Source organism: Danio rerio, chromosome 1, assembly GCF_052040795.2.
Source record: "Danio rerio strain M-AB ecotype USA chromosome 1, GRCz13ab, whole genome shotgun sequence".
Classification (NCBI taxonomy): domain Eukaryota; kingdom Metazoa; phylum Chordata; class Actinopteri; order Cypriniformes; family Danionidae; genus Danio; species Danio rerio.
The window spans coordinates 32,522,618-32,548,891 of record NC_141021.1 but is presented as its reverse complement, the minus strand read 5'-3'; the positions used below and the strand labels follow the sequence as shown (position 1 = coordinate 32,548,891).

The 26,274-nt window shown below is 36.6% G+C and overlaps 3 protein-coding genes across 17 annotated transcripts in view; 2 read left to right on the top strand and 1 right to left on the bottom strand.

The window, feature by feature from the left end:
- Positions 1-159: 159 nt before the first annotated feature.
- On the top strand, positions 160-8,213 carry alg11 (ALG11 alpha-1,2-mannosyltransferase). 2 transcript variants are annotated; one of them, NM_001281826.1, is given in 5 exon segments: positions 160-251; positions 998-1,132; positions 1,809-2,180; positions 4,120-4,697; positions 6,630-8,213. In NM_001281826.1, coding segments are annotated over 5 exon segments (1,416 nt in total). In that variant the 5' UTR covers positions 160-204; the 3' UTR covers positions 6,914-8,213.
- Positions 8,214-11,393: 3,180 nt separating this feature from the next.
- On the top strand, positions 11,394-15,738 carry spp2 (secreted phosphoprotein 2). Of its 2 annotated transcripts, none has more exons than XM_087234987.1 (6): positions 11,394-11,576; positions 12,521-13,630; positions 13,820-14,055; positions 14,505-14,612; positions 15,098-15,143; positions 15,235-15,738. In XM_087234987.1, exons 3-6 carry the CDS (start codon positions 13,948-13,950, stop codon positions 15,360-15,362), a joined length of 390 nt encoding a protein of 129 aa, XP_087091113.1. In that variant the 5' UTR covers positions 11,394-11,576; positions 12,521-13,630; positions 13,820-13,947; the 3' UTR covers positions 15,363-15,738.
- The window catches only part of raph1b (Ras association (RalGDS/AF-6) and pleckstrin homology domains 1b), a 78,000-nt gene continuing 67,268 nt past the window's right edge, over positions 15,543-26,274 (bottom strand). For 5 of the 13 annotated variants that reach the window (XM_087235956.1, XM_087235959.1, XM_087235955.1 and 2 more), the window contains 8 exons: positions 24,868-24,933; positions 23,660-23,803; positions 22,917-23,027; positions 21,186-21,284; positions 20,929-21,049; positions 20,614-20,756; positions 18,851-19,560; positions 15,543-18,765 (listed from right to left, as the gene is read on the bottom strand). In XM_087235956.1, the coding sequence (XP_087092082.1) occupies positions 18,735-18,765; positions 18,851-19,560; positions 20,614-20,756; positions 20,929-21,049; positions 21,186-21,284; positions 22,917-23,027; positions 23,660-23,803; positions 24,868-24,933 (1,425 nt within the window). In that variant the 3' untranslated portion in view covers positions 15,543-18,734. 13 annotated transcript variants of the gene reach the window in all.

Sequence of the window (26,274 nt, the reverse complement as noted above, 5' to 3'; positions counted from 1 at the left end):
TGCAGCAAAAATACATGAGTTTAAACGTAACTCCTAATCCTAACACTAGGTGGCTTGCAAAGACAAGTTAATTTTTTTGTTGGCATCAGGCTCCGGTCCAGTAGGGGTCATTTGTCAACCCTTAGTAAAAACCCAGAAGAAGTTTAGAAAAGCGCTTCCGGGATCTGTCAGGCGACGTGTTGTGTTGTCATATATTTGGAGAAGATGTCAGCGCACGATCACTTTTCCCTTTGTCTGTGCGATTTAATAAGGTAATGATCTTAAAGTTAATTGATCAACTGTATAGATTGTGTGGGTTAGCGCTGAACAATTTCCTAACGGATGAATGCATAATGATAATATCTATGATGAGTTCATTTTGTCTTTAAAATGAATGGATGAATCTACCAGTCAGTAGGGTAAAGTTGGTTTTATATTCGCAGGTTCGGACTTTCTCCATGATAATATAATTTCAGAAAATTATTCTTTGCAAATTACAAAATAATAGGGGAAATCAAAGTACAACATTGTTCACAGTCAATTAAATAGTGCTAATGTTGTTTGAAGACATATGTGCATCATACCTAACATTTAAAGTAACGTTAGCGTGGTAAACAATATAGGGACCGTGTCAAAGTTGTAGCTTTTCAAAAACGAACGAATGTGGGAATATAAAACCAGCTTTACCTCAATCTACTGAAATAAACAAGACTTTTACATGTCATCAATTTGTCGGATTAACACGTATCTTAGCACACAATCATCAGTAGGACAGATAAGAATATAATGGAAATCTGAAACATTGTACATTTGTTTTGTCTAAGTACTGTTTATTAGAATTTTAGTTATTTTAATTGCTACTCTTGTATGGCAACTGACATTAATGAGATGCTGGATAAATTGCTTGTGTTTTTGTTTTTTGCTTCCCCAGGTTACTCTGGTCTCTTATGTTACCATGCTTCTATCTGAGTTTCCTCCTGACAACTATCCTTTTCCTCTTCATCATGGGGGTGAGAAGTTGGCTGCAGATGAAGAGGAAGACCAGAAGAGTTCAGGATGGCCGGCCTGCCGTGGCTTTTTTCCACCCATATTGCAATGCAGGAGGAGGAGGAGAAAGAGTGCTGTGGTGTGCTTTACGGGCTCTTCAAAACAGGTCAGATATTTCTGCTAATAAGAATATGGACATTGCCTGATGTTTCGAAAAGACTTTCAAAGGCTATGCTTGTGGCAGGCACACAAAAATACTTTTGTATTAAAGTTTTTTTGCTAACCATGTGCAATATGCATGTTTTTCGATATTTCAGTAATTTTCATACTTTGATCATTTTGAATTTTGATTTTGCAGCTCTAGTTTTGAATCGCTCAAGCATATTGTCTTAAATTATTCTGTCATGACATAACTCACAAGCCATATTTTTTTTAAACTTCTGAAAATGTGTAAAACAATTAAAAGTAAACATGGTAACGTGATATTTGTTAATAAAATATGGATTACCATGAAGTCACTCTTTGTCATGGGACCCCAGCAGCAACACCATGACTGAAGCTATTGACTTGAAATACGAATTTACAAGGTTGATTTTGCTCGCTCACATTATTCTTAAGGTGAATAATTAATCCATCAAAGTTAATCCGCTGAAAAATCTGTTTGTTTTTATAATTTCCAATGTAATTCTGATGATGTGCAAAAGAAAGTATTCTCAGTATTCCATTTCAGTTGGAAACAAATCAACATACTGAAAAAAAAAGTGTCAGCCCAAAACGTGTGACATCAACAAAGCTGGCCTTCACCATATTGAGCAAATAAATTCTGTATGTTTGCACTGCAGGTACCAAGATGTTTCTTTCGTAGTCTACACGGGTGATCAGGGGGTGACGGCAGAAGAGATTTTGGATGGAGCACGGAGACGATTTAACATCAGACTCCCCCGACCCGTTAAGTTTGTGTTCCTGAAGCATCGTCTACTGGTGGAGGCAAAACTTTACCCACATTTCACCCTTCTGGGGCAGAGTGTGGGCTCCATCTTCTTGGGGTGGGAGGCATTGACTGAGTTTGTTCCAGATCTCTATATTGACTCAATGGGCTTCGCCTTCACCTTACCCGTGTTCCGCTATCTGGGTGGTTGTCAAGTGGGAAGCTATGTGCACTATCCAACCATCAGCACGGACATGCTGTCTGTGGTTCGAGAAAGAAACCCCAGGTTAGTCAAGAAAGTCATGTATTACTATTATTTAGTAAATTAAATGTGAATAATTTATTTCATATTTAATGTTAAATGATTACTTTACATTCCATAATGGGCTTTAATAACACCACAATGACTGTGTTAAATATTTGTGTTTAGTTAAATCTGTTCCAGTTTACTTATTAAATGTGCATGTATTTTGTTTTATTTTGCACTGTGCATTAGTGTGTCGTATTCTAATTAGTTAAGTGCTAGTACTGCATTTGTACCAGTAAACACACAATTGGGATTGAATTAAATGAAATTATTTTATTGGATAGAAAATTTAAAAGACTTTCTTATATCTTCACCCTATTGACAGGAACAGTCATGTAAATTAATTGTTTTAAAGGAGTAGAAACCTTCACCTAACTTGGAGTGTATTAATACAAAATATATAAATAATAACTTATTTATATATTTATGTTATTGGTTTATACCAGTGGTTAATTATAACTAACCAAACAGCATTTAGACATAGTTTTATTATATATTAGGGATGCTCTGGTCAGGATTTTTGCAGCCGATACCGAGAACCGTTTTTTCTTTTTGTCATTTTGACTGGCCGATACTGAGTACTGATTTCAAGCTTTATAATGCATAAAGCACATTTTGCCTCTAAGTTTGAAACTTTATTGGTCTTACTTAAGAAAATAAATGAAGCATGTTACATATAATCCCTTAAACACCTCTCTTATAACCATTTAGGTATGAATATGTCATAGCCAGAATCAGATTTACAGAAAATAGTAGATAAAACAGTTGACTAACAAATGACTAACAAAGCAATTTGGAAACATAACAAATGATGAAAGAACAAGTTTGGAGTGCATATTTGATGCATAAGAAGTTAAAATGCATACCTATAAATCCATTACTTCTTTACTAAAAGCAAATAGCCCTATACGCTACTGTTTATTGCAATAATCATATTACAAAAAGTTAAATTCTCAAAAAATAAAAAAATAATAAAAAAAGAAATCCCCCCCCCCCCCCCTAATATTTCTGGTCAGGTTTTAGTAAACTTTTAACATTGTCAAAGACACAGAACGTTCAATTCTTATATGTAAAAAGGCCTAAATACATGCAAGACCATTCCAATATTTTGCTCATCTACAGCGATTGACAACAGCACAATGACAGCTTTGCACAACCTCACAGCAGAGAAGGAGAGAGGACTTTTTTTTACTGCACTATTCATCTAACCTAAGAAATGTAATGCTTACATCATCGTGTCACTTGCGATCTGTTCTCTTTCTCATTCACTCTCGTCGCCATGATTTCTGGGGTATTTTATCTTATTTGCGGGTGTCACAGAGCGACTGTATATGCGAAAAACTCGCAGACCTTCTGGCAGAGGTCATGCGGTTGCATGAGATTATAAAAGGGGCCGATCGCTCTGCTCTTGTCTCAAAACATTGGATATACAATGATTGCAACAAAGAGAGCATCACTCGCGTGAGTGGCAGCAATACACTGTAGCTGCTGTGATGCAAGAGCAGTGATCTCCCATGCCCACGCACATCATTTACCTCCTCATGTGTTGTAGCTGCTTTATGTTTAACCTGTATGTATAATGCATGTTCCTTTTCCTCTGCTTGTAAACTCGTAAAAAAACCCACTTGAGATTGGTTTATAAGATCGGCCAGATTAGCAAGTACTAATCGAGTCATTAAATGTAATTATCGACCGATACCGATCTCTGGTTGATAGATCAGAGCTTCCCTTATAATAATAATAATAATAATAATAATAATAATAATAATAATAATAATATACTACTACTTATTAAGCATTATTGTAATAAAAATTCTAAAAGTGAATGTTTATGTTTGTATTTGTGGCCTTCAAATGTTTGAATGGTTCAGGTAACATTATAAGTTTACATGCAGATGTTTGTAAATGTTCATTCTAGGTTCAACAATGCAGACTACATCTCCAGCAACCCTGTACTCAGTGCCATCAAAGTGATTTATTATTGTGTCTTCGCACTGCTGTATGGCCTGGCTGGCTCCTGTAGTGACGTCATCATGGTCAATTCCACCTGGACTTTGGGTCACATTCTGGCTCTGTGGCGCACTCCGAACCGCACCAGTGTGGTTTACCCACCATGCGATGTTCAGGCATTCCTGGATGTTCCAATTGGGGAAGACAATGAAGAGAAAGAGCAAAAGAAGTGTCACAGTCTGGTCTCTGTGGGTCAGTTCCGGCCAGAAAAAGACCATCAGCTGCAGATCAGGGCATTTAAAAAGCTTTTGGACAGAAAGGAGGCGGAGCCTGCGGGAAGAGAGGCTGTGAAGCTGGTGCTGATTGGTGGGTGTCGGAACCAGGAGGATGAAGATCGGGTTCTGATGCTGAGAGGATTGTGCCAGGAGCTGGGCATAGCAGACAGGGTGGAGTTTAAGCTCAATATTCCATTCCAGGAGCTGAAGAAAGATTTAACAGATGCCACTATCGGGTTGCACACAATGTGGAATGAACATTTTGGCATTGGTAAGATGATGAATATCATGCTCTCAGCCAGTTTGATCGCAAAACACTAGATTTCCCTTTTCTCTTATTTTTTTTGTAATAAATATACTTTTATGATTATGCCAAGCTGTAATATGTTGTATTGGTTAAACTCAAAGTAAAAAAAAATCTATTTATTTCAAGAATGACTTGACTGTCATCATCATCAAACAAAAAAAAAGTTTGTTGTAGAATAATAATCACCTAATAAATATTATGTTAAATATTTATTTTCTATTCAAAAACTTAATTAAATTGATCAATCAAAAAAAAGCTCCCTTAAATTAACATGAAATAATAACTAACATTAACAAATAATAAATAACTTATGTATTACTTTATACAGTCAAGTCTGAAATTATTCATAACCACGCCAAATTTTGACTTAAAAGGCACCTATGCTGAAAATCATTTTTTTGTAAGCTGTTTGGACAGGACTGTGTATATGTTTAGTGTGTCCACAGTCATATTGGGGTGATATAAACACAGCAAGTATCTTTTTTGAAATTTCCTGATATTAAAATAGGATCCAAATCCCTCCCATTTTAGGGCTTATCGCAACGTGAAATAGGAGTGCGGTTTCCCTGCTTGAATTGATCGACAGCCTCATATTAACATGTTTCCGTAGTAACACGTACAATCATATCAACCATAGAGGACATGGGCAAAGCAACTGGGTTTAAAGGATCAGAACTTGCTATGATCATCAATCATCATCCAATGTGACCGAGTTTTACAAGTTTAAAATGTGTTTAAAACAGTGCATGTTTGTAATCAAGACAGTATAATCGCTGTAATTCATCACCACAGCCGCACGTCAGTACAATTATAAAAGAAGATGCTTAAATCCCAGGATGTGGCCATAAATTAGGTTTATTTTGTACATTAACATAATGGACATCCATACCGCAGTCGATATTAACATGTATCTTGTCATATTTGTGTGCAAAATCAATGCAAATTTAAATGCACACACTGAGTGTGTGTCTGTGCGTGCGTGAACTTTGTAATGATGTTGTGTATGACTCATCATTGCAACTCCAAAACAAAAACATCAAATAATAATCATTGAGAAAGTTCTTACTGTAGTATTTCTTAAAAACGTTACGTGAGATCTGCTTCCTTTATGTCTGTCACTGTGCTGTTTATCTGACGCAGCCGAAGTGGAGATTGAGGCACACTCTGACAGGCACGTGGGAACGGTAGGCAGGGAGGACTAGCATTAAAGGCACAGACAACTAAAAGCTACAATGTGTTTAAAGCAGAAGATTCTAATGCTCTGAAAGATATATAAAAAATAATTGGGTGGGTGTTTTGAGCTGAAACTTAACAGACACATTTTGGAGACACAAAAGACTCAACTTAAATCTTGAAAAAGGTGAAATATTGTTGGCATTTAAATTGCTTGTTCAAATGCTAATAAAAGCTGAGAATATTATATTTTAAACAAAATCACAATGATGCCTCTTTGTGCACCACTGGTTGAATAAAAGTAACTTTGTCAGAATTTGCCAGGGGTATGAGTAATTTTGGGCTTGACTATATGTAATATTATCACCTTTAGATAATAAAAACTAACATTGTTTGCTCGTCACCTCAGTGTTTTTTAAAATATTGGTTATTAAATTTTGAAAAGATTAATAAATGATTTCAAACTAAATATGTCATTACCACCCTTTGTTAAAGTGCAATGAATTATTATGAATAAACATATAAAGTAAAATACTTCATATGATGCATCACTCTGCAGTAAGGATTAACCTGTCAGCATTAAATAATGTTAATATAAGACAAACCAAAGTTGCAAACTGCTTTAAAATTTTGAACCAATGTTGACCGATGGAGCTTTATTATAAAGTGTAAACATATTTGTATCTGACAGTAATTCTGAGATCCTTTGTCATCTGTCTGCAGGTATAGTGGAGTGTATGGCTGCAGGAACAATAATTCTAGCTCACAAATCTGGCGGTCCAAAGTTGGACATTGTAGTTCCATACGATGGTGGTCCCACCGGCTTTCTGGCAGATGATGAAGACAATTACGCAGACGCCATGGAACGAATCCTTTCTATGAGTCCTGCTACTCGGTTAGAAATGCGACGCCGGGCCCGTCTGTCCGTCTCCCGCTTCTCAGATCAGGAGTTTGAAGGTTCATTTCTGTCAGCAATGGAGCCTCTGATGTCAACATTGAGAGCGTGAGAGTGAAATAGCCCTGTTTCCGTTTTACAGACTGTAGCGAATCAGCCTGACGCACTTTAAGCTTGCACTGGCCCTATAATGCTGATTGTGAATCATTCCTTGTGTAGAGCAGCTCATAGCAGCCTGTCTTGTGACCATTTGCTCTGTCTTTAAAGTAAGGGGTGCATGAATGGAATTGCTGGTGTTGGTTAGATGCCAATTTTTGCTTTAAGTTAATGACAAGAATGAAAGATTTATGTACTGCTGTCATTTGTTTCATTTAAAAAAAAAAAAACTTCTTGTTTGTTTCATATCAGTTTAGTGTGTTATATATGATATTCTGCACTAGTAATACTTGGACTTGTTTTCTTTTATAGTAAGAGATTTCAGATTTGCATAACAAAAGTTCAGTTCACTAAAATTATTTATTATTTTTTTGTGGAAGGTTTAATATAGGGTTTATGTTGGTTTACTTGTTTTTTTTTTTAATTACACACATATAATAAAAATGCAAGAGTGGTGCAGATGCAGCACAGATGGTTGCCCGCATAATTTCATTAGCAATATTTATTTATTATTTTATTTTCAGTTATTACATTGAAATGCTTTGTGCAACTCTCACATTTGTCACGTACAGCTGTCTAAACTTTTTAGATTACCTAACCAAACTCCAGTATTAGATAAGATTTTTTTTTTTTTTTACATTATAAGTGCTGTGTACAGAAAAGCCATCCCGGGAGCACAGATTCTGGGTAAGAGAAAGTGTATAGATAGGAAAGCGACAGAGAGTTTCCAAATTAAACAGGGCATAGAGGAGGGAATGGTGTGGGCTGAGATTTAAAAATCTAGGTGTTTCTAGTAAATTCATAGTTTTAAAGTTTAAAGAAAACTGCTAACCGATATTAAAACACACACAGATACAGAGAATTTGGGAGTAAAATACATATAATTAACTTAGATCTAAGTAACTTAGATTTTTTTATTTAAAAGATCAAATATGGGACTTTTAATTTGAGTTAAATGAGAAAAGCTTTTTATATTACCAAAGAGATTTTATTTATACATACAGTGCTCAGCATATATAAGTACACCCCTCACAAATCTCTCTTTTAAATTCATATTTTTAATAGGAAGCTAAACAATATATTTGTGCATATACATTACATTAGTCAGTACTGAAGCCAAAAGTGGAGCTTATATAACAAAATAATTTACAATGGTCCAAAACTAGTACATTCAAATTTTTGTTATAGAAAAATATTAAATAAAGATTTTTAAAAAAAGAGGAAAAATCAACAGAAGCAAAAAAAAAAAAAAAAAAAAAAACAATTTGTTGAAATGTTGTAGGTTGTCATTTATTTTGCAGTAGTTTGCTTGAATTTAATTGTATTAACTTTCAATTTCTAAATATGTTTGGTAACTAAATTATTATTTTTCATTAGTATATCTGTTTAATAAACCTGTTTTGTTTAAATGCACCAAAATACATTGCCTATATTCACTGAAAAATGGAGAAAAATATATATTTTCAAAATGGGGTGTACTCAATTATGCTGAGCACTGTAAGAGTACAGTATACAGAAATTAGCAATTGGATACTGTAACACACACACACACAACAAACAAACATACACACAGACAGAGAGTGTGATATCATTGTATCCAGCCTGTTCAGTTAACCTGCAGAAAATCCTGTTGTTCACAAAAAAGGGATAGGAAATTAATGTATTTATCATTAAAATATGAAAATGAATTCACTTGAAATGATGTCTGCAAAAAACAAAGAACAAACAAGTATTGGCATTAACGTCAAAGCATCCTAATGTACAATTGCAATGCTAAATTTGCAAACCTATTCAATAATATAAAAATATTTTATCATTTTTACCAAAATTACAAAAACTCGATCATTCTTTACAATAAGCTTCCACTGTAAAAAATGAAATGATCAATTAGTCATAACTGCTTATGTTTTTAGTTTATTATAACTTAAACTAAGTGAATCATTTTCTAATTTAATTGTATAAGTTACATAAGCTAATTTAACTTTAACATAATTTAATATAAGTTCAAAATTAACTTATAGTTAATTTGATTCAGTTTAAACATTTAAGGTAACAAGGGTTTTTCTACTGCGCAGTAGTTCATGTATTTACTAAAATTAACTAAGAATGATTAATACCTGTTCAACATTTACTAACGCATTATTAAAAAAAATAAAAAAAATAAATAATAATAATAATAATATAAATATTATATATATATATATATATATATATATATATATATATATATATATATATATATAGATATAGATATAGATATAGTTGTTTGATTTTTGTTTTGTTTTTTGGTATTACCTTCAGAAAAATCCTGCAGGTTCTGCATATTCTTTTGTTTTTGTAGTTTCAAGATTAAATGATTTTCACACTAAGGATAATTGAATGTAGTAAATGTATAGTGACTAATGCAGTATCAATACTTTTACATTTTTGATGTTTCATAAATTGTATACTGTGCAAAATTTGATTGAAGCAAGCTGCATAATAATGATAAATTACATTGCAACAATCCAATACAGTGTAGCAACACCTCTATTATTGGGACATAGTGTCCAAACTATCAACAAGTTCGATGAACTTTGAACACATCTTTATTTTGGGGGCAAGTGAGTAGTTCAAATGTTTTAATAATAATTAAATAGTTTCTTTAGTTATTCTGACCACCAAGGAAACTTTTTTTTTGTCTTTTTGCTCTTTCATCATAGTATGTGGATTACTTTGCAGTGTCAAGATAAGATCGTATTAAATATCAGTCTCCGGCATGTACTCTTTTGCAATTATTTACACGACACATTGTCCAGACAGTCTGGATGAACTGGACATTCCTCCCTTGAGCTTTCCTTTAACCGACAATGTGAAGTCAGCTTCATTTTATGTGCACAAAAAATCTTCCAACAAATACTAATCACACATGCATTTCATTTGTTCAGATGCTGGGAATAATCACCATTTGAGTTAATGTTTAGAAGGAAATACAACAGAAATCTAGCAAATAGTTTAGTATTCATTATTCTTTTAACAGGATCAACAGAGTTATAAATGCGTATATGCAACACCATAAAATATGTGGATTGTTTTAGGACAACATGAAAAAATTTAGTGAAATGATTAGTTACAAATTTAAGCGGGTTGAACATAACACAATTAAGTTGTCCAAATAACTGAAGAATTGTGTTCTTTCAGCTCAATTTTCAAAACAACAATGTCTGTTTTTTTTATTTAAATAAGAACTTCTGTAAACCTCAGGCCAGTAGCCATGCAGGGGGGTTCGGGTGGTTTGGAAGACCCATCCCTCACTGACAAAGGTCCAGAATCTGTGCCTTTTGTCACATTCATGAGTTCATTTGTCCTATTTTGACTGCTATCATCATATAATTTATGTCATCATAAATAGTAAAAATAACCCATCGAAAAAGGCTTTAAGACCAAGCGGATTCCTGGACTTCAGTTAATCAGTTTCGGCCAATGCAAACAATTATTTTATTTAAGAGTCCAACATCCAGCTGTGCAAGAAAACATCTGGCAAAAGTCATCTTCCGCTACTGTATTGTTTTTCAATAGAGAAAACATTTGACAAGTAACTTATATTCTATCAATCTTGGAGCTTATTCTTGAAGGAAAACATGAACAATAAAAAGTGTTAAGCACCAAAAGCGGCCTATATTAAAATCTTTTAAATACTATATGTAAAAATATATTTTGCCTATTGTTGTTATCCAAGAAGTTTTAAATGTATTTTTTTTACAAGAGAGGCTAGAAAAATTGGTAAGCTCAAATTATTATTATTATTGCTATTATGTTTACATTTTGTTTATTCAAATGGCCAAATTTTGACTGAGGAAAGTTGAATGTGCAGGCCAGATTGTTATTTGCCTTATAATAATATTACGTTACAGTTTTTATTATTTTTTTCCCCTAATGATACATGATGTAATAAATTTCTATTTAAAAAAAATATCTGTCATATTTTTTTATTCTAAATATTTAGGAAATATTTTTAGTACATTAAAAAGTGTAGTTATGATGACCAGCCGACAAGCTATTCTTGCTAAAAAAATGCTTAAATATTTACCTAAATTCAGTATTTAAATCTTATAATTAAATATAAAATGAGGCAAATAACTGCAAAAAGAACCACCCCTTTTACCAGTCTGGCTAGGGACCTGCACCTTTTTATCCCATACATTATAAGGTGACCCATACTTTACTCACAAACCCATTTTATATTATTTCACAATAGCATTTTCTTGTAAATTATTACAGAATCATTGTTTATCATGCATGGGGTAACTTGGTTTCGTTAACAGCTGTAAACTGTAGCACTTTGTAATTTACTGTTTTCCAAAATACATCGCTCTCAAATGTCTGACATTTTTTCATCTTTAAAATTGGATTGTGACAAAACAAGCATAAATCCCAAAGTTCCACTTTACCCAGACATACACAAGCAGGAGAGTGGTGCCAAATTAAACATGGCCTTATACTAGGAAAGGAGGAGTAGAACTAAAGGAACAGTTCAAATCAGCACCGTTTAGTGGTAGAAGCATCCAGTCTGAACTGCCAGATGAAAATGAGGTGCTGTGTTTTTCTCTATCTGCTCCTGCAGGTTTTGGGAGGTTTAGGTGAGTGTGATAAATATCAATTTGCCAAACTGGTAAGACATATAATTCTCTGTTACTTAATTTTTAATGTAAAAGTGTTTGTGTATTTTTCATGTATGGAGCATGTCAGCAATTTCATTACTTAAACTTTTACTCATTCTTGAGTTGTTTTAATTTTTGTTCTTCTTCTGTTAAGCATAAAAGAAAATATGTTTTTAAAGAATGTTGTTAACAGTTTCCAACATCGGTTTGTGTCCCTTTAAGCTTATATTTGTACTAATTTAAGTTTTCAACTCATCCCCGAATCTGATAAGTCTACTAGTCTATCATCTATTGACAATAAAATAAGAGTTAATTGAAATAGTTCACTGGAGTCAACAGAGGTAAACATCTAAATAAAGTGTAACCATGTTTATTATTGAAACTTTTAACAATCCAGCATTCCAACAAAAGTGCCTAAAGTGTTTACTTAATAGTTTTTTTGTACACCCTTGTGAATTCTTATGGACAGTTTACCCAAAATTAAATATTTGGTCAACATTTACTCACCCTTCAGCTGTCACTAACCTGTTGGGCGTTCCTTTTTTATTTAGAAAAATCTTGTAATTTGGTAACCATTGACTTCCATAGTATGTTTTCTAACTATGGGTGTCAATGGTTACAAGTTTCTAACATTCTTCAAAATGTTTTATTTTGTGTTCAACAGAAAATAGAAACTATTTTTTAGCGAACTAACCCTTTAAGTCAGGGGTGTCAAACTCAATTCCTGGAGGGCCGAAGCCCTGCACAGTTTAGTTCCAACCCGGCTCCAACACACTTACCTGTAGGTTTCAAACAAGCCTGAAGGACTCAATTAGTTTGATCAGGTGTGTTTAATTAGGGTTGAAACGAAACTGTGCAGAGCTGCGGGAGTTTGACACCTGTGCTTTAAGTGATTAACAATGATCTTCGATGTGCGGTTACAGGTCTTCCCCTTTTCGAGCTAAGCTCCAAAGCAGATGATGCTCTTCAGATGGCCCTCAATGAGATCAATGCACACTACACCAGGATTCACCTCTACAGAGTGTCCAAGGCATCTGTGAAGAAGGTATACTAAGATATACTTTCAGAACTACTCTTTCTGCATCTGGCACAACTGTGACTGCCTGGGAAATTGTGACATCTCAACACTTAAAGGGAGAGTTCACCCTAAAATAGAATTCTGTAATCAGTTATTCATCCTGCACTTGATCCAAACTTGAGTTTCTTTCTTCTGTTAAAACAAAGGAAGATGTACTAAAGAAATTTGGGGAAAAGCAGTCATTGAGTTCCTTAATATTTGTTTTGCTCCAACTATGGATGACAATGGCTGCTTTCCCCCATAGCAACATTCTTCAGAATATCTTGTTTTGTGTTCAAGTGAAGAAAGAGATCAGTTAAAAAGTGAAGTGCCACTTACAGTAAGTGTGTGCAAATGGTGAGAAAATCTTCATTTTTGAACAAATATCCTCTAGGCTAATTTTCAAAACTCAACACTCAATCAGCTTTTAGATTGGCAAGCAGTTCATTCATATTCAAAATGCACTAAAATGTTCTAAATCAGCATTTTCTTGTATAAGGGTTCTGACTCTTTCATTGACACCAGATTCAAGGACTTTCAAAAGCGCCGTTAATTTGAAATAAAGCACCAACATACAGTACATATATCGCCGTGAACTTGTGTTGATTTCAATACTGGCAATACTCTGAAAAATTGATCAAATTTGCAGTACTTCTCATTAAATATTTTAAAATGAAGCATTTCTCTCTCTTTTTTTTTTTTTTACACAAAACACCCTAAACTCATTTTATTTCAAATTTAACTCGAGCACTTTTTAAGGAGCTGTGTTTGGTCTTAAGAACTTTCCAGGCCTTGAATTCATGTGTCTAAAAACTGGGGGAACCCAATTGTGTTAAAACAGCAATGACATAGACAAGGTTTTCTTATAAAATGTAAGAATCATACAAAATTATTTCTTTTTATACAACTATGTATTGAGAAATGCAGAGACAAAATTTCTGAAAAATCTACACTCAGAATTAAGGGTAGGTGAGCTGTCACTGGGGTGGTACCTTTTCAAAAGGTATACAAATTTGTACCTAAAAGTTCCATATGAATACCTCAAGGGTACATATTAGTACCTAAAAAGTACAAAAGTGTTCCTCTTAAAATGTTTAGGTACTCGTATATAAGTTTGAGGTACCAATATGGACTCTTTACGTATAAATGTACACCTTTCGTAAAGGTACCACCCCAGAGACCCTGAGAGTGTATAATACTATAATATCAAGTGGCTAATGCGTGTCAGTCCGTCATTGTCTAGTTTGTAGTTGATCATTTGCTTTTGTTCACCTTAAGATTGTTCCTCTGGGTATGAACACATTTGATCTGCATCTGAAGTTTGGCATTAGGGAGACAGAGTGCAAGAAAAGCTCTGGACTCGACCCTCAGGGCTGCATGTACCGCAAGGGATTTTTTGTGGCAAGTTGTTTCATGTTTTTTTCATTGACTGTTTCTATTGTTGTATTGTTTTCCAACATTTATAAATCACTACACTGTAAAAAAAAAAAAATCCTGGTTGCCTTAAATTTTTAAGCTGAATCAAATAAACCTTAGGAGTTCACTGAACTTCTATTTTGCTTAACTGACTAAAAACAGCTTGTGTGACTTATAAAACATGGACATGATTATTTTAGTTTAAGAAGTTACAATGACCATATTTCATAAAACAAGGCTGGAGGCTTTGTTTTCAAAATGGGGTGTACTTATTTATGAATGAATGCAGTGTTGGTGAGCATAATTCAGTAAATCAAAAAATCTTTACCTACACTAAAATTGATTGAATTATTATTTCTATCATGCATGCTTAATTCCATTGAAAGAGTATTGGTATGCTTTGTAGTAACTTTTATGAATTGTTCTGCTTTCAGCCAGAGGCAGGATGTTATATGAGAGCGCGAACGACACTGCAATCCACTCGTATCATCGCTCTCAGATGCACAAAGGCAGACAGCTTAAGCTCTGAGTCCAGTGAAGAGGTGAGCTCTTTACCATGGCTCTACAAATAAAAGCACGAATAGCTATTTTGGGATTAAGTTTGAAAAAGAACAACTGTTCACTATTAAAAAGAATGCACTTTTTGAAGAAGTACATTATTGTAATATGACTACACAGTATTTGTATACACTTTTAAGGGACAGTTCACCCAATAATGAAAACTAATTGCACTAAAATGTTTATAAACATTGAACACTGAAGATGTTTTGAATACCTGTAAACATTGAATCCCATAGTAGCAAACAAACGCTATGAATGTCAATGGATACAGGTTTCAAGTATTCTTCAAAATGTGTTATTTTGCGATCAACAGAATAAATTAAGTCCAATGTGTTTGGAGCAAGTAAAGGGTGAATTTTGTAACTATCCATTTAAGTAAGCTACTTGACCAAATCATTTGATATGTTAACATGATAATGGAGAGAGATGACAATCTGAAACCAACCAATTATGATTTCGCCAACAGGGAGCATTAACATCATACATCGATTTAAATCATTTCTGGTTTACAGGTAAGCAAATTCCTGCAGTCTTTCGCCCTTTCATATTTGATGTATAATTATTGTCATCACAACATTTATAATTGTTTTAACATATCTGTAGATCGCACACATTCAACTACATCGCCAAGCATTCACCTTGGTCCACCAATGCATGAGAGCCATCATGCCAACAGAGAAGACAGCCACGTTCGTGGAGATCACTTCAACAATCATCTGCCATATCACTGACCTCGCATGAAGATTCTTCATACTAAAAAATTAAGGTGCTACAAACATAAAGCTAAACCAAAAGACTACTGTACTACAAAAAAAAAATCCCCTAGAAGCCTGTAACTTTATAGACTGTACATAAATATGAACAGAAACCCGCTGACTAGGAAACCCAAAGAAAGAAACAACCACGCATGATATCAACATGTATAATTTCATTTTAAATTACACATTTTGCAGAGAGATATGTAGAGCATGATGTTCATAGACCTTCCATGTATCAAGACCGGATACTTAATAATTTAACATTACCTTCAGTTTGTTACTTCTTATCTTGATAAGTTCCATGATATTGTAAATACATTCAATAAACAAATCCTTCAAAATGAAATAAGATGCATACTTGTTTGTAAATATGCAAAGTTGCTCATGTAGAGCCATTACACATTGGTGCTCACTGTGATATTCATGTCAGTTGCATGGCATGTCTGAACAGGGAAAATCAGGTAAAACATACAGGAAAAGACACTTTTTTTTTTGTAATAGCCTGTATCATGTAAGGCGACAATATTTTGATCTGTTGTTTGATAAGCATGTTTTAGATCTTTTTAAGGCATGGCTGTATTTATGAGCCAATAATACATGGTTATAATACAGAATATAAGATAAATCTATGTGAATATTGATTGTGTCATTCAGTTACGACTTAAAAGTCAACCATTTCTAAGTCAGCTTGAATGCTCACCAGCCGAAGTGAGGACCAATAAAGAACAGCAAGGCAGTCATTTGTTTCACCTAGACAAAGATACTGCAGCAAATGAGAATATCTACAATTGAAACAAGTCTAGTCAAAAAAAGCAAACATTCCACAGTCTCAGAACTAGACAATGACACAACTCCCTGAACAACGTCTCCTTCATTTTACAGTTTTGACAATTACAACTAAAACTCACTTAAAGTGGCTCAGAGAATAATAGTGATCATGGTACATGCTAAACGCATCACCTTAGCACTGGGTCTGCCACATAAATGTGGAAGTTGTGCTGAGCTATTAAACCAAGCAAACTCGCTGTTTATGACGACATACCCATGATAATACTCCTCAAACAACAATCATTCAACCATTTAAAAAACTTCAATCTAAAATAACAAAATCTCTTCAGATTATTAAATAATTGATAATATAAAAAAAATAATATAAAAATTCAAATAAAAATAATTCAATTTAAAGTTCAAACCATTCATCTTTCCGAAAATCAATGAGATTCTTTTTTATGCAGTTTTGTTTTCCATGCAGTACCAATATGTTGAAGTGGAATCACTTTGTTGTTTGGAATTGGAACTGATACACTGTCACAAAGCCACTGTAAAGCTGACATTTTTGAGGCTTTTGTACAGAATGAGCATTAAGCATAGCAAAAAAAAAAAAAAAGTCTTCTTCTCTACAACTCTATGAGATACACAAGAAATTAGCAAGCAAGAGTGTTCAAGAAAAGATACAATTGTCTTAGTTTGTAAGTTTGGTACTGTGGTCCCGCTTGGGTGGGGCAGGAGGAGGCCCTCGCCGTAGTGTTGCATAGCCTGAGATGTTCCCGGACATGAAACCACTGCCACTGAGCCTCTGCTGGTCCTGCAGAAGTTCAGGGGGAGGTGGTGGCAAAACCATGTCATCCATTGTGGCCACAGGGTCCACTTTGTCTCCAGAGACTCTTGAAGACTTGCGTTTCAGTGTCTTGTTAAGGTCCTCCAAAAAGTTTGGCTGTGTGGTGCCTTTGGGAGAATGGGGAATTGGCCCCCCGTGTATGGAAGGTGGTGAGAGTGGTGGAGACTCTCTAACAGTGTTATTACAGCGAAGTGATGCTGGAGGTTGTGTCTTCTTTAGGGAACTTTTGCCCCAAGCAGGCTGAGGCTGAGGATTGACTACGGCCACTTTGGGAGACACACCATTTAGATCCCCTGGAAGAGGTGGTGGTGGAGGGAGGTCGGACTCTATTGGCGGAGGTGGGAAAAAATCATTTTCTGGGGGTGGAGGAGATGGAAAGTCTGCCGCTGACTGGCGGTTCTGATTGAATTTGTTCTGCAAAGCCAAAGGAAGATTTGCCAGATTGAGCTTCCCTGGTTTGGGGGGTGCTTGAGGGCCTGCAGAGAGCTCCTTTGAGGGTGAACAGCTGGAGGTTGATGTTGTTGATGAAGCAGAACTTGGGTTAAACTTGCTCACCAAGTTCTTCCGGGACTCCTGGTATTCCGTTGAGGCATCGTACTTCACACTGGAGTTGCGCTGAGGAGTTGGCGGTGGTTTCTTAACACCTGCAGATGAGCCAGAGGGAGACTTTTTGATAGGGGAGCCTGACATCAGAGGAGGAGGAGGAGGGGGAGGAGGAGGAGTAGGACCTGGAGGAAGAGGAGGAGGTGGTGGTGGTGGAGGTGTTGGTGAAGCAAAGCCAAGGGCATTGTCTGGTGGAGGTGGTGGAAATTCAGGTGACCTCTGTTGCTGCTGGCCTTGACCTACAGGCTGCCATTTTGGCTTAACCTTCACTGCAGGTGGAGACTGGGGAGCTTTGAGACTATCTGTTTGATTGGTTAATGCAGGAGATGCAACAGGAAATTGACTAGCAAGCTGCTTAACCATAGACGGTACTGAAGAAGTTTGACTGGAGAAGGGCAGTGTCTTGGAGAGGCTGTGCTGCTTGGGCAGTGTAGGTGGAGGCTGATTCTTCAATGGTGCAGGTGGTGGAGGAGGAGGTGGAGGAGGAGGCGGTGGTGGAGGTTGAAGTGCTGGAGCTACTGGGGATACTGGAAGAATGCCACATGAAGGTTTGGGTGCTTTCTGAGGTGGAAATCCACCAGTGAAAAATTTGGGTAAAACCGCAGGTTGATTTGCTAGATGTATGGGGGCTGGTGGGGGAGGAGGTGGTGGTGGTGGGGGTGGTGGTGGATTTGAAGTTGAAGTAACATGCTGGTAAGGAGGGAGCGTAGGTGCAAGTGGTGGAGGTGGTGGTGGTGGGGGAGGTGGAGGAAAATTGTTTTGATTAGCTGGGGGTAATACATCCTGTGGTGTGCTGGGAAATTTATGGGCAAAAGCCTGCTTAAGCCCATTAGTGATTAAAGGTGGAGGAGGGGGAAGGCCATTAGCCTGGAGAGGGGGTGGAGGAGGTGGTAAAGGCTGTGATTGGAATGACACTGTGGGAGGAGGTGGTGGCATGGGCTGTGACTGCATTTGCACTAAAGGTGGAGGTGGTGGAAGAGGATGTGATTGCATGGGCATGATTTGTGCAGGCGGCGGTAGAGGCTCTGACTGCATGGGCATTATTGGTGGAGGAGGTGGTAGAGCATGTGACTGCATGGGTGTTATGGGTGGAGGAGGTGGTAGAGCATGTGACTGCATGGGTGTTATGGGTGGAGGAGGTGGTAGAGCATGTGACTGCATGGGTGTTATGGGTGGAGGAGGTGGTAGAGCATGTGACTGCATGGGTGTTATGGGTGGAGGAGGTGGTAGAGCGTGTGACTGCATGGGTGGAGGAGGTGGTAGATTGTGTGACTGCATGGGTGTTATTGGTGGAGGAGGCGGTAGAGGCTGTGACTGCATGGGCATTATGGGTGGAGGAGGTGGTTGAGGCTGTGACTGCACTGGCATTATGGGAGGAGGAGGTGGTGGTGGAGGAGGTGAGGGGGGGGAAGGGGAGATCTGTGGAATTACTGCTGCAGCTGGAGGGCCGAGCTTCAAAACAGCCATGGCTGAACCAGGTGGAGGCATTGAGGCAGGTGGAGGTGGAGGAGGAGGGGGTGGGATGTTAGCACCTGATGGAATATTGTTTGACTGCGGTTTGGAGGGTGGTGGTACTGGTGGCACTTGCTGCTGAATTTGAGGCTGAGGCTTGTGGTGACTTGTAGCCTGAGAGGCATTTTGCAGCCGAGTGATAGTGCTGTATTTGGCAAACATGGTAGGAGTTGCATGGTGAGGGATGCTGGAAATAGGAGGAGGAGGTGGTGGAGGAGGAGGTGGAGGAGGAGGTGGTGGAGCTGGAGCCACTTGGGGTGGTGCTTGTGCCAGTGTTTGTGTTGGTGCCTGTGCCGGAGCCTGGGTGACACTTCCACGTGATTGTAGAATTGAATGCACATGTGGCTGTTGTGCGTGTAGATGTTGCTGTTGAGATACGTGATGAGAAGAATGACTGCTATGGCTTGAATGAGTAGAACGGATTGATTCTGGCCTTGCCTGAGGGGAAAAAAAATCATGTGTTACTTAAATGAATTTCTGTAAGACCTTTAGGTCCCAATTTTTGATGCAATTAGAAAGAATCTTTAAAAAATAAGCTTAAAAAATACCCTAAACATCATAAAAGTGGTACACGACTTTTATTAGGGTATATGCAGGCATCCTAAAAATTTCAATACCTTTTTAAGACTTTTTAAAGACCTTCTCAGAATATGTTAAGACCTTATTGCCACTTCAAGCTCTAAGTATCAAAATTAAATACTTAATAAACAGTTGTTAATAAACAATTGTAGTTAAATAAATCAATGGAGCACAACCATGCAACAGAACTTACATAAGCTCGAAAGAAACAATGCTTAAAAGAATAAGTAAGGTGATTTTCTTCAGAAACAGGCTACAGCCACTGTTTAAACTCATCTTTCTCCAACCAGGAGTACGCAAACTTACATTTTTAAATTTTGCTGTCTGTTTCGCTCTATTGTTTCACTACATGTCACATCACATTCCTGTGTTTGTCGCAAATTATGTCACATCAGCCAGACGGACGAGCTTGGCTGGCCCCGGCCCGAACCAATCGCGTGGTTTGAGCATGCCGTAGTTATAATTATCCGAAAAAATAAATATATTTATGCTTTTTTGAAGTCAGACACTTTAAACAACGCCTCGTAAAACATGAATAAGACTTTTAAAAACCTTTTAAGGGCCTTAATTTTCTTATAATTGATTGATCAACTTTTAATACTTTTTAAGACCCCGTGGACACCGTGTATACACTAATTTCCAATTTCTCTGAAGTCACATAGAAAGACAGATTGGAATTTAAAATATAAGCAACTTAAAATCCTAGTTCTACTTCGAGCATTTTTAAGATTTCATGACTGAAGTAGTTAATAATCAGTAATAAATCAATCTTCTCAAATGACTGCTAATCTGTTTAAAAATTAAAATAATAATTTTGACAGTGGCTTCGTACCCGACAATAAAAATCATGTGATCTGCCCGGGGTTTAACTCTGTGGTTTTTTATCATTGAAGAACCTGCTCAGATACTCACCTTAGTGCTCTCCTCTATTTGAGTTCCTCTCTTCCAGGCCTCAGAAAAGATTGAACTGACCACACTTTGAGAGCGGGCATGAGAGGACGAAGTACCATCTGACATACCACTGTCTGTCTGGCTGGAGTGGTTTGACTGCGACTCTGAGCACAAACAGAATAAAATCAGCAACATTTACATCTAGTGATGTAACCTGGTTCAGTAAAATAATTATCATTATGCCATGAAACAGAAATGCTCCAATAGTGCCAATGATATTTCTGTAGATTTAGGTTGAAAATGACTTGCCCATAATCAGGGATTCAAGTAACTCACCAGGTATACTGACTGAGCTTGTTCCTGACTTGATGCTGGTGCTGGAGAGAGAAGACCAGTCATAGGCAGCCTCTGTTCGCTTCATAGCTTCCTGGTAGTTCACATACAACTGCTTCCCGTACTGCGCATAAAATGAAATGATCAAGTTATCCTTCAAATACGCAAGAAAATTGCTTTTTAAATTAAGCACAAATAGTTTGTTGAGTGCATAGGCTTCATTTACTGGGTTACAAACTATGGACAAGACAAGTGATTACCTTAGCAATACGGATGCCATTTACCCACTGGTGTAAAGTTCTGACATCATCACAGCATAGATATTTGATGTACTGTGACTTTTTCTGGATCTGAGGGTGCTGTGGGCAAAATTAACAAGGTCACCAAGATAACATTGGATTTGAAAGGAAATGGTTTTGTTGTACTTGTGAACCACTAGAGGGCAGCAACAATCATTTACACATTGCGCAAAAGCGCACAGCCATCTGTGATGCATCACATGCAAGCTGTTAACACAGTCAGCCAACCTATTTTTAAATGTAGGCAAAATACACTTATATATAATATAGTCACAGATGCAGATTCATACAAATGTAAGATTCCACAACGCCAACATTCATTTTCTGGATACTACACATGTATTTTTAAAATGTTTGAATAGAAAAACTAATAAAAGCAAAATGGTTTTGATGTACAGGGCCTTTTTTTATGCTGTTCTGTATCAAAGTAATAAGATAAAAAATAACTGACTTTTTAAAAGGCACAGTATTGTATGATCCAGTTTTTGGAGTAGATGCATTTAAACAGGCTTAATATGATAGTTTCAACCCCAAATTAAAATAAAGAAGATATGAAAAGTTTAGATGCAAAAGTCCATCAGACATTTTTGTTTCGGAAATTAGCATTTTCTATCAGGCTTTGATAATTAGCTTCAGAAGTTTAATTTTATAGACAATGAAAAGGTTATTAGCTAGTCCATAACCGTTATGAAACGTTATGAATGCATGCTAACCTTCTGACTGTTTAGTGTGTTTTCCTTTTCCTTTTCCTAAAGTGCTTACACATTAGCACTTTTGGTCCACATCCAAGTTCGACGTCAGAGTTCGGTACGTTTAGCTAGAGTGAACTTGGGTGTGCACCCACGAACCAAACCCAAGTCCGCCTGAAAGAGGTGGTATGGAGTACGGTTCATGCAAACTCTGATCCGATTCACTTCTGGTGTGAATGCAATCGTACCAGATAATGGAAGTGAACCACCAACAGTACAACAGGCATCAGCCGGACACACAACAGCAGCTCAATGACACAAGCGTTCCAGGGTTAAATAGGAAAAAACACAGTTTGAACACAAACCATCCGAGAACGTGGCAAGGGGGGACAAACGAACTTGGGTACGGTCCAGGCAAGTGTGTAAGCACTCTTAAAATGCCCAGAGTTTTGAGGTAAAGGACGTTTTCATTTGCCATTTACTGACAGTCAGAAAGGCTCATTCAATTAATCAAACGTCTTTTAAAATCTAAATCGTAATGGGAAAAAAACGGTCTCCTCATAAAAGCCAGCGTTATCAGCGCTCTGCTACACTGAAAACATATGATTCGATTCGCACCTTCTGATTTGGGGAGATAGTGGCTTTTGCTGTCAAAGGCAAGTGGCGTTTAGAGGCTTTTGCCAACAAACTGTTATTTCTGAATGGGCTGACGCTGGGATTTAGATGACCTGAAGCAAAGATATTTACATGTACTACGTGCTTAAATCATTCGCTCAATATCATTTGCTCATTTTTGGCGGAAGTGGCTTTTAGCGTCTTTTGCATCTCAACTTTTCATATTTTGAAACTGGTAGCCATTTCAAAAGTTTATGTTTTATATCAATTTTTTCTAATAGTCTGTAAAGGATTTTCAGGATAAATAAAGAAGGCACTTGAGGGTGATTAAATGGTGAGCAATTTTTGGGTGAACTATCTCTTTAACTGGCCTTATCGTCACACATACCTTGAGGGCCAGGCAGTAGTCAGTGGGGGCCTTGTACTTGCTTCTGTAGTCCTGACCATAATACACGTTAACATGGTCCAACTGCAGGAAGCACACCAAATCCCTGGAAGCCTACAGAAATCAAAATAAATAGATAAAAAATGTTTGACCTTGTCTTTAACCAATGTTTTCAATGAATTACACAATGTTAATTTAGATAGTAAATTCCACATAGCATATACTAACTATAGAAACTTCAAATGATAATAGCAAACAGGTAGAAATATAAGACTATATAGCACAGAAGAATTACATATTCAGGATCAAACCACAAGAAGGTATCACAGAATCTGTGCTCAAGTATATAAAAAAAACTAAATAAACTGTGGGGCGACACGGTAACTCTGGTTTGAGTCCCGGCTGGGTCAGATGGCATTTCTGTGTGGAATTTGCATGTTCTCCCTGTGTTTGTGTGTGTTTCCTCCAGGTGCAATTAAACAATCAAGTCGTTTTTAAAGTTATTTTTATTATTATCTTTTTAAAATTATTTGACTTCGAGTTGTATAAGAAACAGTGCATGCGGTCTCTCTGGGAATTAAAGCCACATGATTTGTTATAAGGGAATGGCAAACATCATATGGTTTGTGTAGAGTGTCCTCAGTGAATTGATAAACAGGAAATTCCATTAGGCTCTGTGTCTGTTTAATGAGAACATGACACAAAATCATACGAGGAACCAAAAATAAACACACAACAACACTCACCTTGGCTTTGCCTTTTGGCACAAAATAGATGCCAGATGCCCTTAGCAGAAAGTAGCGCTTCTTCCAAGACTTTTTACCATCTTCCTTCAACCACAACACTCCTTCGATTTCAGGAACTGACACCGAGCTGCCACAAAAACATTCCTAAAGACAAGCAAATACAAAAAAGCAACATTGTTATTAGGGCTGCACAATATACCACTTCAGCATGGACATCGCAATGAGTGAAATCAGCAATAGTGACAAAAGTTTAACAAGAAGTTTGTACTGTAAGCCAAACTATAATAGTTTGTGATATTTTACAAGCTTTTTTGAGTGAATTTCAAGCGTTTTAACACAAGAAATTAAAACATGCAATAGCAGCAGCGTTTATTTTAATTATTCAAATTCTGTTCCTGAATACTGAAGATTCCCCAGAAAACCATAAAGCACTGTTCATTTAATTTGTGTCTTTGCTTTGTTGTATTTATCTATGCTCTACAAAATCATCCAAATCAATCGAAAATTCTGAATACTTTCTAAATGCACCTACTCCAGTCATCTGGTAAACAAAATAATATGCAGATAATGCAGAAACAAAATAATCTCAATGTCAGTTTTTAATCACAAGTATACTGTCAAATAGTTTCTAAACACTTTATCTTGATACAAGTCAAGCAAACTCTGTCAGTCATCACAATTATCATTTCTATATAAACATCACATGAATTAAGTATTTCCCCACCCTCACTAAACATGTATATGCATTGTGCATTATTGCAAATATACACGCAAGTAAAAGTAATATAAAAGTATTTTACCAAGCAACTGCATTAGACTTGAAATGAACTTAAATCTTTAGCTATAAAGCAGGGGTTCTGAAATTCAGTCCTGGAGGGCCCGTGTCCTGCAAAGCTTGGTTCTAACCCCAATCCGCGCTAGCTAATCAAGCTCTTACTAGAAACATCCTTGCAGGTGTGTTGAGTATAGTTGGAGCAAAAATCTGCAGCACACTGGCCCTCCAGGACTGAGTTTAAGAACACCTGCTATGAAGTAATACCATTTTAGTTTAAGCAAAGTTGGCTAAAGAGAAGTTAGGCTAGTTAGTCTTCAGTATTTTTCTGTTTAATGTGCCTTTCAAGTTTTACTTGAAATTCAATGTGCTCTAATTGTAGCATTGTCATAGTACTATGATTTGACAATATAATTAGTTTTATAACATGCTTTACCTCTAGCAGTGCCTCCTTGTTTCTGTCTGCCATCTCAGAAGTCTCCTTCCTCCCAAGTAAATAGTTCTTAGAAGCACACAAACAACAGGTAACAAGTGAGTCAGTGCGACAAAATATAAACTGCTTTACACACCAAGAATCATAAACTTATGACTAACATTAAGCTAAACTTAGGTGTCAAGAATGGTTACATTTACACTAAGGTCGCTATTTTACAGATCTAGGCGCAAAGTCTAAAGAACACAACGCAAAAGCAATAAGGACATGTCTGAATCCCCTTTTGCAATTTTAACGGCAGAAAAATATGGTTTACGCCGTGTCGCTTGGTCTAACAGGGTGGAGTTTGTTCTCCTGAAGGGTTACGGGTGTGTTTTGAAAATATCATCTTCCATTCCCTTTAAGAGTCAGTTGTGTCACGCCAAGGCACATTTGCTATTTACATGTAGCAATTGTAAGTTGAAAAACTGAACACTTCACTAGCGAGAAAACAGTTAAACAGACCATCTGCAGCAAGGATAAAAAACATGCCTCCTCCACAGAACTGCATTAACCTACGCATTTAATTTTGTTTGTTAAGCGTGAAGATTTATTTCAAAACTCTTTCTTAAATCAGTTCTAATTTCCAGCCAACGAATAAATGAACAATAACAATGAAGTGTGGTCAGTTTATAACAATGAAGTGTGGTTATATCCAAACACATGTCCTATGCCCCATATGATCCAAAACCTGACAGTTGGACAAATCTAAGCTTGTTTTTATTAAAACAAATATAAATATGCATATAATAAATAATACTGCAAATAATAACATTATACAAAAGCAAATTGTCATGAATAAACTGAAAAAAGAAGGCATGGAGGTTTTTACATTTATGTAAAAAAAATTTAATATTTTATTCCTTTAATTCTTTTTCATTTGTAAAGATATTTGCGTATTGCTGTACATCATGTGTTGTATTAAGAAATGTGTATGCGTTTAAAGCACACAAATAACGCGCTCTGCACTGGACTTTAGACCTGCTTTTAATGGGTCAATAGTGCCCATCAGGCATTGCCGAACTGCATTGTGGATGAATCGGCACCACTCCAGTGGCGTTGCTTGCTGCAGAAGTTGGGACTTTCTCAACTTTTTAAGCGGCGACGGAAGCATCAGCCAATCAGATCGTTGTATGCAAATACACCAGCTCAGAGAGTAGACGATTACAGACTAATTTTATTGGCTGATGCTGCTATGACGATTATATCACCCCTGACTTCAGACACACCCTCTGTCAAGTGTTGACGCTGAAGCCCTGTGTTAATGGGACATTATTGCACCAGGTGTATGATAGGGCCCTAGAGGTTACACTGTGAAAAAATTCTTGTTTAATTCCTTTATGTTGTCCCAACACAAATCGACTGTTTGGA

Coding starts and splice junctions, on each gene's coding strand:
- spp2 (XM_087234987.1), top strand. CDS start 13,948: ATGAACACATTTGATCTGCATCTGAAGTTTGGCATTAGGGAGACAGAG. Junction 14,056..14,504: donor ACCGCAAGGGATTTTTTGTG/GCAAGTTGTTTC, acceptor TTCTGCTTTCAG/CCAGAGGCAGGATGTTATAT. Junction 14,613..15,097: donor GCTCTGAGTCCAGTGAAGAG/GTGAGCTCTTTA, acceptor TTTCGCCAACAG/GGAGCATTAACATCATACAT.